The sequence below is a fragment of the Artemia sp. Qi Xiang Cuo genome, chromosome 2, assembly GCF_049724085.1.
Source record: "Artemia sp. Qi Xiang Cuo chromosome 2, ASM4972408v1, whole genome shotgun sequence".
NCBI classification, from domain to species: Eukaryota; Metazoa; Arthropoda; class Branchiopoda; order Anostraca; family Artemiidae; genus Artemia; species Artemia sp. Qi Xiang Cuo.
In genome coordinates, this window is record NC_142795.1 from 27,416,449 (window position 1) to 27,431,414 (window position 14,966).

General features: G+C 31.8%; 1 protein-coding gene across 1 annotated transcript in view; it reads right to left on the reverse strand.

Moving 5' to 3' along the window:
* Positions 1 to 14,966, reverse strand: part of LOC148955073 (uncharacterized) — a 76,539-nt gene that overhangs the window by 20,466 nt on the left and 41,107 nt on the right. Inside the window, exon 5 of the mRNA XM_089106104.1 lies at positions 2,790 to 2,944. Within this exon, the coding sequence (XP_088962230.1) occupies positions 2,790 to 2,944 (155 nt within the window). The remainder of the gene's footprint in view (positions 1 to 2,789; positions 2,945 to 14,966) is intronic.

The following is a 14,966-nucleotide window of genomic DNA, read 5'->3' on the forward strand; positions in this document are numbered from 1 at the left end:
AACAGACATAAATTACTGTTGACATCCATGAAAAACATCAAATAAATTGACCAACAAACATAACTGTCCAAGAAAACATCCATAAAAGTGAGAAAATTCAGGTTTTTTCAAGTGAGAAAAATTCTGTTTTTTCATTCTCAGTGAGAAAACCATAAACCACGTGGTAATGTCGGGACTATAAGATAGGTATCTACTATAGTTCAGGTGTTGGTTCCAAAGAATCATCATTTATAGTAACTGCAACTGCACAATTTCGTTTATTGGGCCTTCTAAGAGACATTATACTATATAAATAACTGATGCGTTGGAAACTCAATAATCTTATTTATGCTACGCATGACATATAAACTTCTTTTTCTTCCAACGATTTATCCAGTCCATATTTTTGATTTTCAAAAGTATGGTAGTTATTTATGACCTTATCCATGTCAAAATCCGAAACCCAATAATCAATTAGTTTGTTTGGTTCGTTACACATCGGCTTATCTTTCGTCATTATGAAATACATATCGCCGAACCTTTGTTTTTTTTTAACACAGGTATGGGACACGCGGCAGGCTTCCATGTATAGATTCTCACTGTCGCTTATCTTTTAAACACAGACAATTTGAATCTTTTTTTGATGTCGTGACATGTCGCTGAACCTTTGTGTCTTTTAATTGTTCAGGTTGTTGGAAAAAAACTTCTTTTTCTTCCAACGATTTATCCGGTCCATATTTTTGATTTTTAAAGGTACGGGAGGTATTGATGACCTTGTCGCAATTGATGGTCTAGGTTGTCGAATTTTATATCTTATATGGTTCAGGTGTTGGTTCCAAAGAATCATCATTTATAGTAACCGCAACTGCAAATTTTTGTTTTTTGGGCCTTCCAACAGGCATTATGTTGTATAAATAACCGTTGCGTTGAAAACTCAACAATGTTTTATGTTATGATGTACTAACATAGTACATGACGTCATTTACAAAAACCAAAATGAAGGCTCTAAACGATTTTTCTTAGACTTCTGACCTATCTAGATCGTTTTTTATGTGAGAATATCCCAAGATACCAATTTTCCCGAATAGAGCCGTTTTCAAGAACATGCATACATACATACATTTATAATTATTGCTCAAATTTAAGGATATCGTATATACTATCTTTATATATGAGTAATAATTGTGTATGTATTTATGTATGTATGTATTTATTATGTTACAGTAAAGTAACCAAAATCTAAAAACGTATAAAAAATGAAAATGAAGAGCAAAGACATGGGTGGTTAGAAGATAAGCGAAAATGACAATTAGAGCGTGTTAAAAATGAAAATGATGGGCAAAGACACGCGAGGTTAGAAGACATACGACCCCGAACGAGTGGGGGATTCAAAAATGAAAATGAAGAGCAACGATTCAATGAAAATCAACCTGGACAGCGACAATCGGAACGTGTCAAAATTGAAAATGATAACGATAATGATTTGGTTTGGGATGTTGACATGGAAAGGGTCATCATTACCTACCGTACCTTTGTTAAAAAATAAAGGTTTGGCGATATGTATTCCATAATGACGAAAAATAAGCCGAGGTGTAACGAAACAAACAAATTGAAAATGATAACGATGATGATTGAGCTTAAGATTTTGACATGGATAAGGTCATCAATACCTACCAGTAAAAGTTTTTGTCCCATCACCTGAACAATTAAAAGAAACTAAGTTTCGGCGACACGTCTTTCATAATGACAAAAGACAAGCCAAGGCAAAAGAAGAAGTTTTTGTCCCACCATCTGAACAATTAAAAGAAACAAAGTTTCAGCGATATGTCTTTCAAAATGACAAAAGACAAGTTGGGGCAAAAGTTAAAGATCCAATAAAAAAAATATGTAATTTTACAAAGGCACCACTGCTAATTTAAGGTCCATTTGGAAATCATAACATCAAGAAAAGGCTCAAATTGTGTGTGTTTACAAGACAAGTGATAGTAAGAATCTATATATAGAAGCCTGCCGCGTGTCCCATACCTTTATTTAAAAAAAGGTTCGGCGATACGTATTTCATAATGACGAAAGATAAGCCGAGGTTTAAAGAACCAAACAAATTGAAAATGATAGCGATGATGATTGAGTTTTGGATTTTGATATGGATAAGGTCATCAATACCTACTATACTTTTGAAAATGAAAACTAAGGACTGGATAAATCGTTGGCAGAAAAAGAAGTTTTTGTCCCACCACCTGAACAATAAAAAGGAACAAAAGTTTCGGCGATACGTCTGTCACAATGACAAAAGATAAGCCAATGCAAAAGAAAAAGTTTTTTCCCACCACCTGAACAATTAAAAGATGCAAAGTTATTCGTCAATGCCTTCCATACCTTTGAAAATAAAAAACCTGGACTAGATAAATCTTTGGAAGAAAAGGAATTTTTTGTCCCACCACCTGAACAGTTTAAAGAAACAAAGGTTCGGCGATATGTCTTCCATAATGACAAAAGACAAGTTGAGGCAAAAGATAAAGGTCCAATAAAAAAAATATAATATTAGAAAGGCACTACTTCTAATTTAAGGTCCATTTGGATGTCATGACATCAAGAAAAGGCTCAAATTGTCTGCGTTTAGAAGACATGCGACAGTAGGAATCTATATATAATAACCTGCCGCGTGCCGACTGCCGGGTCCAGCGGTGAAGCTGCCGGGCTTCCGGTAATAATATATATATATATATATATATATATATATATATATATATATATATATATATATATATATATATATATATATATATATATATATATGTACAAGTTCTTACCTATCGCCATCTCCATCAACTGACTTTTGAAAAGGCTTCATCGAACCAGCAATAAAAGCCTCTGGTTGGGATCCCTGTTTCGGTGAGGTATCTTTTATTCTTTCCACTTGATCGTTGTCAGGAACTACATCCGGTTTCTTTGGTGATAGGATGTCCTGCAAAAGAAGACTATGACTCCTCTTGACCAGAAATGGGGACATAGAATAAACGCACTAATATAGAAACGTAGAAACATAGACTAATAATTAACATGTTTTAATGTGTGAAGAATACCTTTAACAAGTAGACTAAATTTTGCGAAAGTAATAACCATGTAACGGAATAGATTTAGCCTTAAACAGAATTTGTGTGTAAGGAAAAGTACTGAGATCCCTTATACTCCTTAATTCCATACAGAGCAGGACAATTGTCTAGTAACTTTTCATTGAATTACTTTTTTTCCTACACTTTAAATCAACGAGTAGATGACACTGGTGTTATTCTGAGTTTCCCAACAAGGGCAGTTATGCTTTTGGTGCTTACTCGTGGTTTTTCAGGCCAACAACACTCATAATCTCAAAAATGTCGAGGATAATATATCGTGCTTATCAAATAAACAATTTACCACACTCAAATATACTCTGACCAACTTTTGACGTGAGAGTGATGTGGTAGGAGCCAAAAGACTTTTCCTATGCTAGCAAAAGAAAACGTCAGTTTTAACTTTTGCTCTACGCCAAGAGCTTATCTGAAAACTCTCATGGTAGCCAAGAGTCAAGAATCAACTTTTCCACAAGATAATATTTTGTGACGAGAACTGATGCTGAAGAGAACTTCGTGGCTGAGGTTTCAAGTCTCTATGTTTTTCTTCTGAAAAAATGATCAAGGATGCGTGTTTATTTATTTGTTTTGTTTTATTTTTTCCCAGGGGTGATAGTATCGAAAAAATGGTCCCAGAAATCGAAAGAAGGCTTATTCAAACGGAAATGAAAACTTCCAGTTTTATGTAGCGAAAAAGATTGTGACACATTACAGTGTCCTTTTCTCTATTTTTGTGGCAAAAAACAGCAATTTTCCCCCAAAGAGGGCTAAAACAATGCCGGTTGAAATTCTTGAAATAGCAGATCAATTTTAAAACTATTGAAAATTTACATAACAAGCTTCTCAGTTTTAGTGGCATTTATGTTACGCATTGGTGCTTTTATTGCTAAGATTCACATAGTTTTTACATAAAAAACGTCTAAAGATTGATTTAACTAAGTTAATACGTTTGAGACTTCATAAACAACGATCATCTATTGGGGAAGTGAACATTATTACGCTGAAAATTTTCTAAATTTTCCAGCGAAGTGAGCCTTCGGATAAATATAAAAGTAGGGTGGGGTAAGGAAATAATTAGTTTATAATTTCCTTTCATTCTCGAGAGTATTTTTACATTAGCCTATGATATGCGGCATACGGGGAGAACAAGAGTTCTACTTGTAGTTCAACTCTTATTGTAGACTTTTTTTTAGTGTGCAATATAAAATAGTTTATTCAAATGCTTACTGACACAAAAGATGGGGAAAATGTCCCGGCCTCTCTTTACAGTCAAACAGTTTTTACAAAAACCTTATAATTTCCTTTCATTTTCGTTTAATTGACCTATTTGTTGTTTCGACTATTTTACCCCTGTCCACTGCATACCACAAATCAAGGAGAGGGCCCAAATCTATATCAAATCTTGACCACTGCCAGAAATTTTCAGAGGAAGGTGGACGGCAATTGTTACCGGGATCTGTGTTGTTATCGAATTTTAAATATGATTTTTTCTCTTTTTTCTATTTACATACATTTTCTGTATATCTTCTTGTTTCCTTGGGATATTTGACCCCTTGGCCCCCTTCCGGTGTCTCAGACATCCTTATAACAGGAAAACTCACCTTGAAAACTAAGCAAACCCTTCCATAGCAAACATTTTGTGTTTTTGGATATGAAAAAAGCGTTCGATACGGTGGACCACTCAGAGCTTATTCAAGCTCTTGACTCGATTGGGGTGAAGGGTTCAAGTCTGGAGTGGTTTTCATCGTATCTACACAATCGGTATCAGATAGTTCAGAATGGGTCATCTTTGTCTTCAAAAAGAAAGTAGAGTGTGGGGTCCCACAAGGGTCAATCTTGGGACCTCTACTTTTCATTATTTTCACTGATCGAGTGAAACATTACCTGTCAGAGGCTGGTGTCATCCTGTTTGCAGATGACACTTTGCTCTTTCTGGCCGCGCCTTCACTTGATGTTTTATATAATAAAATTTATAATGCAGTTTCTGAATTTCTAACTTTTTCTCAGCAAAATATGTTAACCCTAAACTTTTCTAAAACCTTTTTCATTATATTTTCTAGACTTTCGTCTAGTGCTGGAAATGACCATATCACGGTTCAAGAAAATGTGATAAAGAGAGTAGCAACAACGAAGTATTTGGGGTTTTTAATTAATGAAAACCTGCCGTGGAAAAACCATTCAACTGCAATAGCAGAAAAATTAAGCAGAGGCCTTGGGGCGATGCGAAGAAATAAAAATCTAGCCCCTAAAAAGATCCTAAAAATAATTTATTTTTTTATATTTTACCCATATATTAGCTACGGATGCTCTATATGGGCAAGTAATTTTGTTACATGTTTTAAAAGAGTACAAAAACTTCAGAATAGAGCTGTAAAATTATTATCTGAATTTGATGATTCTGATGAGGTTCCTGCTTATGAGTATTTTAAAAAGAATAAGTTAATGGATGTATCCCAAATTCGAGATTACCAAGTCACGATTTTCTCGTATAAATATTTGAATCAGCTGCTCACCCCTGCTTTTGAAAATCTTTTTACTTTTAATAGAGACCGTCATGATTATAATACAAGAAAAGCTGATAACTTAACTCATGAGTTTAGGAGCACCACTCAGGAATCTTTCGCGATTCGCCAGTATGGTCTTCTCATGTCTGGAATATATTGCCCGAGTGGGTGAAAAATGCCCCTAGTCTTCGGGCTTTCAAGTCACGGGCAAAGAAGTTCCTTTTATCTCGTGAATGAATTTGATGTTATGCCCACTCCAGGTTGTCATTCTATTTAAGGTATTTCCCCGATTTAGCTTGCTTTTTTTCTTTTTTCTTTTTTTTTTCTATCTACTTCTTGTCTTTTCCTCTTTCTCTCTTTTTTCCTTTATTCCTTCATCAGATAATTTTCTTGTGTGTTGAGTAGCACGGTATGAATGTTATTTTAATTAGCTGAGAGTGATAACCTCGCTTGCCCTTTCAAGCTTATTGTCTTTCTTGGCAGGCGAAAGGCGAATAGTGTTTGTTTTCTTTTTTAATAAATGTATATCTCATATCTCATATCTCATACATTTTTGATATTTCAGACACGCTCCTTATAAACATTTGAAAGGTTAAACTTTTTCAGGGAGGATTATCATTCTCGAAGCATTGGTGCCCTCAAGGTTTTCACTTTTAGCTATCTGATAACAGACAGAAAATCAAAGCACCTTGAAAACTGTACCTTGAAAACTGCACCTTGCACCTGAAAAGCGTGTCTGAAATATCAAAAATGTATGGAAGGGTTTGCTTGGTTTTCAAGGTGAGTTTTCCTGTTATAAGGATGTCTGAGACACCGGAAGGAGGCCAAGGGGTCAAATAGATTTTTTAAAAAAAAGTAATATATCCGTCCTTCCTAAAATTTATCTTTGAAGTCACTGTTCTAAATGAGCCGTTCTCCTAATTTAGACCCTATGTTGCTGGTGCTATCCTGATCATGTTACCCCCAAAATACATTTCTTGGACCTTTCAATCATTTTCGGTAAGATGGATGTTTCCAAACTTTTTGTTCAGTGCCTATCTAGGCTGTAGCACACCAAGACCACATTCTGCTGGTGACAGGCTGCCTTCTGATTAGTTTAAACTCAGAGAAGAGGCTCAAACTTTTGTATTCAATAATATCACATTATAAAAAATATTATGGTTATGATTGCTGTTACATTCTGATGCCTTGGGGTCCCAATTTGTTTTCTATATCCTACTTTTGAAAATTGGATACACATAATGTCTTTTAATTTAATTTTAAACCCCCGTGAGGTTTCCCTAATACTTTCGCCTTAATATCCTATTCTGTTACTGAGATATTGCTGATACACCCTTCTGACAACTTGCATGAACATGGTGTGTTTTTGACTTAATTCAACATCCTCCTCAACATTCCCTGAAAGCTTTACCCTAATACCCTTAGCTTGAGAATAGATAGTAGTATTAGTAGCGACGGCAGTGAGAATAAGCCTATGCACATAGTAGTAGCGGGAGGGGTTTACAAACAGAAGGGAGTCCTTATTTGGAAGACAACTGGATTCCAGCCAGAACACTTAAAAATAACCTATTACGATAACATAACTTGACTCCAAATAAGGAGTCACTAAGAATATTCTCTTTCAAAGTGTTCGATGCATTGTGACAGAAATTCTATTTTTAATATAGTTTCCTTTGAATTCGAGTGTATAAATAAAGCGTACATCTGAGAGTGGTGTATCAGTTCTAATTCATTTGATGATTGAACGATATATAATTGACATTATGGACAGTGAAAATGGCGTTAACCAATTCTTCGATGTCAGTTTATTTTATATAATTAATAGTTTCTAAATGATTAATTAGGGTATTTCTCGGTTCAATTAGTTTCAATAGTAAGTTTATATATTTTATAAGTTGTTATATTTCAAACGTCTAAGAGCTATATTTGTACACAAAAATTCATGAAAAAATTAATGAGACAAGAACACGATAATTTAACGGGGGAACAAATAAAATAATGAAGATTAATTATATTTCAACCTTCTTCCTTTTAGGCTAATATCTCATAGTATCTTGCTGACTTCTGTCGAGCTTCCAAGCAACAATTATGCCTTGACATTAAAAAAAAAAAAAAAACCATCTGCTATATCCCAATTTTCAATATTTTGATCATTTACAGTCAACAAGTTTTCTTTGCCAAACACCAACGCGACTTAATAACATACTGAACGCAACAGACCAAAGTGTCAAATATTTTTCCTTCCCTATTCTCTGAATAGGCTAGTAACCTCTTTAGACAGTGACCGTGAAAGAGAATGACTTTTAAACTTCCGTATTCTGGTTTTCCACATTCTAACAGATCATTTTTTCATGTTTTTTTATTATTATTTTTGAGTTTAGATGGCTTATCCTATGTGGCTCCGTCTTAGAGCGCTGATCCTTTTCAGGGCTTAAGAGTTTAACCGAGCTTTTAAACTTTGGTTAATTTAAGCCTTTTCCCATATTTTTATTATTTTGCGGATCGAAGGGGCTTTGATTATATGGCTCCATGTTACAGCGATGACTCTTTTAGGATTGAAGGGTTGATCTGAGTAAAACCGAGAGGGAGATGATAGAATAATACTTCTTTTTTAAGGCTAAACTTAATGATCTGCATGCTTTTTTAATAAGTGAGAGAATACGTACTTTAGGTATGATCAATTTTGGGTGAATCTGCAGAGTTTAACCCAGCTTTTACACTTTGGTTAATTTAAGCCTTTTTTCATATTTGTATTATTTTTGCGAATCGAAGGGACTTGGATTATATGGCTCCGAATTAGAGCGATGACTCTTTTAGGATTTAAGGGTTGATCTGAGTAAAAACGAAAGGGGGATGATAGAATAATACTTCTTTTTCAAGGCTAAACTTAATAATGTGCATGCTTTTTTTTTATAAGTGAGGGAATACGTACTTTCAGTTTGATCAATTTTTGGTGAATCTGCAGAGTTTAACCCAGCTTTTAAACTTAGGTTAATTTGAGGCTTTTTTTCATATTGTTATTATTTTTGCGGATCAAAGAGGCGTGGAGTATGTGGCTCCTTATTAGGGCGATGACTCTTTTAATTTTTAAGGGTTGATCTGAGTAAAACCAAAAGGGGATGATAAAACAATGCTTCTTTTCCAAGGCTGAACTTAATGACGTGCATGCCTTTTAAATAAGTGAGGGAATACGTTCTTTCAGTGTTGAATAAAGTAGTAAATATAACCATGCAAACTAAATATAAGAAGGTTTTTTTTCACAAAGGATGTTTTCAACTAAAAGTAAAGAGCTGCTACATTAATTACAATATGAGCAGAAATAAAGTCAAATAATTATTCAAGCGCAAAATATATTATATTGTTTTGATCTTACACTCTTATGCCTTCCGATTATGTTTTGTTGATGATAATTCATTAATCTAAGCACATTTTTATAATTTTTCCAGACCAAAAGAGTCTGATAAGGGTCCAGCTTAAGGGCATTGACCATTATAGGATTGAGATTTGACAATCCCTTTTAAATTTATTAGATTTAGGCATTTTTTCATATTTTTTATTATTTTTGAATTGAAATGGCTTATTTTATGTGGCTCCGTCTTAGAGCGCTGATCCTTTTCAGGGTTTAAAAGTTTTACCGAGCTTTTAAACTTTGGTTAATTTAAGTCTTTTTTTCATATTTTTATTATTTTCGCGGATCGAAAGGGCTTGGATTATATGGCTTCATTTTAGGACCTTGACTCTTTTAGGATTTATGGATTGATCTGAGTAAAACCGAAAAGGAGATGATAGAATAATGCTTCTTTTCCAAAGCTAAACTTAATGATGTGCATGCCTTTTTAATAAGTGAGGGAATACGTGCTTTCAGTATTGGATAATGTAGTACATATAGCTATACAAATTAAACATAAGAAGTTTTTTTCCACAAAGGAAGTTTTTCAACTAAAAGTAAAGAGCAGCTAAATTAAATCAAAGATGAGCAGAAATAAAGTTGAATAATTGTTCAAGCCCAAAATATGTAAAATTGTTTTGATTTTACACTCTTATTTCTTCCGATTATATTTTGCTCATCAAACTTTATTCCTCTTAGCATATTTTTATAATTTTTCCGGACCAATATAGTCCTATAAGGGTCTATCTTAAGGAAATCGACCATTATAGGGTTTGAGGTTTGACAGTCCCTTTCAAATTTATTTAATTTAAGCCTTTTTTCAGCTATAATGTTTGGTATGATTGACACAGAATATATTTGACTGAAATATTCTTGACTTGTGTTATTATCAAAGCGGCTTTCTTATTCAGATTCAGATTCAGATTCAATTGGTTTTAATTAAAACAAATAGAAATAAATAAAAACAAAAAAACTTCTCTATGAAAAAAAAAACGAACGTTGAGTCCCTTAAAAAAATATAGATTCCTCCTAATCACGCTTTACGACTCTCGCTTTATTCCTCAACACAACCACATCCCTCAACCATACAAGTCACTATCTAAGAGATTCCTCCCTTCCTTCCCAAAAGCACAGCTACCTTAACCTTACAAAGCTACCTTCCTCCCCAGCATTAAATTTTATAAATCGAAACGGCTTTTCCGATAAAATCATAAGATCACGTAATGAAAATGGTTATAAAAAAAAACATATAAAAGAGTAAATTCAGGAAATATGCAGTTTTTTGAGTGTGCAAGCTGTTTATGTTAAGGGAAACGTGCCCAATGATAAGCTTCTACGAGGAAAATGTGATAAAGAATGACCATTATTCAACTTACGAGACTTCAGATGTGAGAAATATCTTCATTCAGTTCATGATCCTGAAGATGAAGTTAGGTATTTTGCTCAATGGGTACCTGAAAAGATACCTGACACGGAAAAATGCACCTAACTTTTGCTTCTTCTATCAAAAGGACTAAGCAATAAACATCTTTAAGCTTGTCATTTGCTTTACTAGGAGGTCTGTTACCAGAAGCAATCAGTCAGCTAGTTTCACATAAAGCTATGATAGATGAAAATATTGAAATAAAAATATCTTTTTATTGTGATTGAAATCATTTTATGATACTAAAACACAGTAAACATATCCTTTAGTCATATATTTACGGAATTTATATTATTTTAGATTAATGCAGATTCTTCAACAACAACATCAAAAAAACTGGGAGATATAAGAAAGTATGTGCATATAATAGAGTTGTCATAGCACAGAATGCTGACAAGGACATGTATTTGAACTATGAAACAAGCACTAGTGGTAACACTACTGGAAATGTATGTGTGTATTGTAATGATAGTGGGATATCAGATTTCTTTGGACTAAGAAAAGCATTCAACATTGATGGTGGCGGATATGGGAGAGTATCATTACCAGAGATGTTAGTGCTCAAAGAGAATGCAAACATAGAATAATAGTCGATGAAGAGGGACAACTTCTTGCTAATTTTGCGGGTAACACGTTACCTGTTGATAAAACCTTTCACCATCATTCGGTAATTAACATCCAAAGGCAAGCAACGACAAAAAGAAGGGCAAACTGCTGCAATAATGCTGCAATAATCATATCTTGTCTATATGTCAGAACTGTTATCTATGTAAAAATAATGTGGTAATAGACAATGAAATCGAAAGGAAAATTAAAATGCCATTGGCAGATATTATCACCGGAAAAATATAAAGACGAATTGATGGAAAACAAAGTGCATGTTAACATAACTATTAGCATTCATCATATACCAACAGATATAATCAATAAAATCAATAATACCAATGTCAAAACGCATATTGAGCCTGTAAGTGACACCACAATAAAAACTGTGAATGACTCAAAGTGGATTAATGACTATTCTACTGTTTATGAACTAAGAGACTAGAATGCCTACACTATCAAAATAGAACAGGATGAATTATTTTAAGGAATAGATTCAAAACGTCCAAAGCTGTTCAATGATAACAATAATGTTCTGTTAGAATGCGGAAAACCAGAATGCGGAAGTTTAAAAGTCATATAAATAAAGTTGAATCTAATAGTCATATACATTTTAAACAATCTTTTTTCTTTTTTTTGGAGGAATGTCTTGAAAATAATTTTTTAAATTTCCAAAGGGAGCACAACCTTAGGAGATGCACACTCTTAAATTTTAAACAATATTATGTTTTGAAGGGATGTCATGATAATTAATATTGAAATTTCAGACTCATAGTCAATACCTTTTTTGAAAAGGATTAAATAGTATTGGAGACTGCATAAAATTGAAACTAAGAAAGTCGTATACATTTCGAAGATACTACTGCTACTACTACTACTACTACTACTACTACTATTACTACTACTACTACTACTACTGCTACTACTACTACTACTACTACTACTACTACTACTACTAGTACTACTACTACTAACAACTCACTGCACTACCAAGACGCCTGAGGTCAACAGAAGGCATAGTATGAATGGTTGGGAAAAAGTCAACACGATACTACTACTACTACTGCTACTACTACTGCTGCTACTACTATTAGTACTACTACTACTACTACTACTACTATTAATACTAAAGTCAACTACTTTTAAGTTAGATTCATTTAGCTTAGGTTAGCATGGGCCACGCTAACCTAACCTAAATGAATCTAACTTAAAAGTAGTTAACTTAATGTAACCTAACCTATCCACTTATGCTGGCATGTATAACTATAGTGAAATGGATGGCAACAGTTGGGATGTAATTCAATGTCGTGTGTCTCTGAGTTTGAAAAGAAATAGAACCCAAGGAGAAGTTGAATGTTGGCTGCAGGTATCCGGGGTTAAACAAACAGTTGTGGATGTATTTTTGTTTTGTAAGAATTTTGTTTTGTTTCGTAATAAGTATAGTGTATTTTGTAAGATGTATATGTGATCGTCTAGGATGTGTATTTGTTTTATAAGAAATAGTTTTTGTGTTGTAAGAAGTTTTTTTGTAAGAAGCTTTGTTTTGTTTTGTAAGAATTAGCTTTTTCTTTGGAAGAAGTATTTTTTTTGTAAGAAGTATTATGTATTTTGTAAGAGCAATCTCTGATTTCTTAGGATGTATTTTTGTTATTTTTTTTTTGTTGTGTAAAAAGAATTTGTGAGTTCTAGGATTTATTTTTGTTTTGAAAGAATTTTTTTGGCTTTGTAAGAAGTGTTTTGTATTTTGTAAGAACAATCTCAGATTTCTCAGGATACTCTTTTTATTATAGAATATAATAAAATAAAATAAAGTATATTAATAAAAAAACATAAAAGAATATAAAAAATAAAATAGAATTTTTTCTATAGAATAGTTTATGATGATTAAGGATGTATTTTCGTTTCGTAAGAATTATTTTTTGTTTCGTAACTAGTATTTCGTATTTTGTAATAAGAATTTGTGATTTCTTAGGATGTATTTTTGTTTTTTAAGATTTGTTTTTGTAAGAAATATTTTTTATTTTGTAAAAACAATTTCTGATTCTTTAGGATGTATTTTTGTTTTGTAAGAATAATTATTTGACTCTTTAGAAGTATTTTGAACTTTTGAAGAATTATTTTATTTTGTAAGAAGTACTTTTTGTCTCGTAACAAGCATTTCATATTTTGTCAGAACAGTTTGTGATTGCTTAGGATCTATTTTCGTTTTATAAGAATCATTTTTTGTTTTGTAAGAAGTATTTTATATTTTGTAAGAAGAATTTGTGATCTCTTACTATGCATTTTTATTTTGTAAGGATTAATTTGTTTCGTTTTGTAAGAATTCTATTTTTGTTTCGTAAGGAGTATTTTTTATTTTGTAAGAAGAATCTTTGACTTCTTAGGATGTATTTTGTTTCGTAAGATTCATTTTTTTTGTTTTGTAAGAAGTTTTTCTGTAAAAAGTATTTTGTACCTTTTAAAAACAATCTATGATTTTTTTAGGATGTATTTTTGTTTTTTAAGAATTATTTTTTGTTTTGTAGGAAGTATTTTGTATTTTGTAAGAAATATTTCATGTTTTATAACAAGTATTTTTTTTTGTTTTTAACAAGTGTTTTATATTTTCTAAGAACACTTTGTGATTGCTTAGGAGCTATTTTCGTTTTGTAAGTTTTTTTTTAAGAAGTATTTTCTATTCTGTAAGAAGAATTTGTGATCTCTTAGGATGCATTTTGTTTTGTAAGAATTATTTTGTTTTGTTCTATAAGAAGTATTTTTTATGTAAGAACAATCTCTGATTTCTTAGGATGTATTTTTGTTATTTTTTTTGTTTTGTAATAAGAATTTGTGAGTTCTAGGATTTATTTTTGTTTTGTAAGAATTTTTTTTGCTTTGTAAGAAGTGTTTTGTATTTTGTCAGAACAATCTCAGATTTCTCAGGATATTCTTTTTTTATACATCCTAAGAAATCAGAAATTGTTCTTACAAAAAAATACTTCTTACAAAACAATTTAATTCTTAGACAAATTATACAAATTATATTTTGTAATAAGAATTTTTGATTTCTTAGGATGTATTGATTTGTATGAATTATTTGTTTTGTTGTGTAAGAAGTTTTTTTGTAAGAAGTATTTTGTACCTTGTAAAAACAATCTGTGATTTTTTTAGGATTTATTTTTGTTTTTTAAGATTTTTTTTTGTTTTGTAGGAAGTATTTTGTATTTGTAAGAAATATTTTATGTTTTGTAACAAGTATTTTTTTTTTGTTTTTAACAAGTATTTTATATTTTCTAAGAACAGTTTGTGATTGCTTAGGAGCTATTTTCGTTTTGTAAGTTTTTTTGTATAATGTATTTTATATTTTGTAAGAAGAATTTTTGATCTCTTAGGATGCATTTTTGTTTTGTAAGAATAATCTTTTTTTTGTTTTGTAAGAAGTATTTTTTTTGTAATAAGTATTTTGTATTTTGTAAGAACAGTTTATTTTTGCAAAATTTTTTCGTTAGAATTTTTTTGTGTTATGTAGCAAGAATTTGTGATCTCTGGATGCATTTGTTTTGTAAGAAGTATTTTGTTTTGATTTGTAAGAAATATTTTTTTGTTTTGTTACAAGAGTTTTGTATTTTGTAAGAACAGGTTGTAATTTTTTAGGATGAGTTTTCGTTTTGTAATAATTATTTTTGTTTTGTAAGAAGTATTTTGTACTTTATAATGAGAATTTGTGATTTTTTAGGATGTTTTTTTGTTCTGTAAGAAATATTTTTGCTTTTGAAGAAGTTTTTTTTTAAGAAGTATTATACACTTTGAAGTATTATTATACATTGTAAAACAATCTCTGATTTTTTAGGATGTATTTTTGCTTAATAAGAATTATTTCATGTTTCCTAATAAGTATCTTGCATCTTGTATGTTATACTTCGATTCTGAATTTTTCCAAAGAAGAGAAAAAGTTCCACTTCAGTTCAGAATTTTCTCAA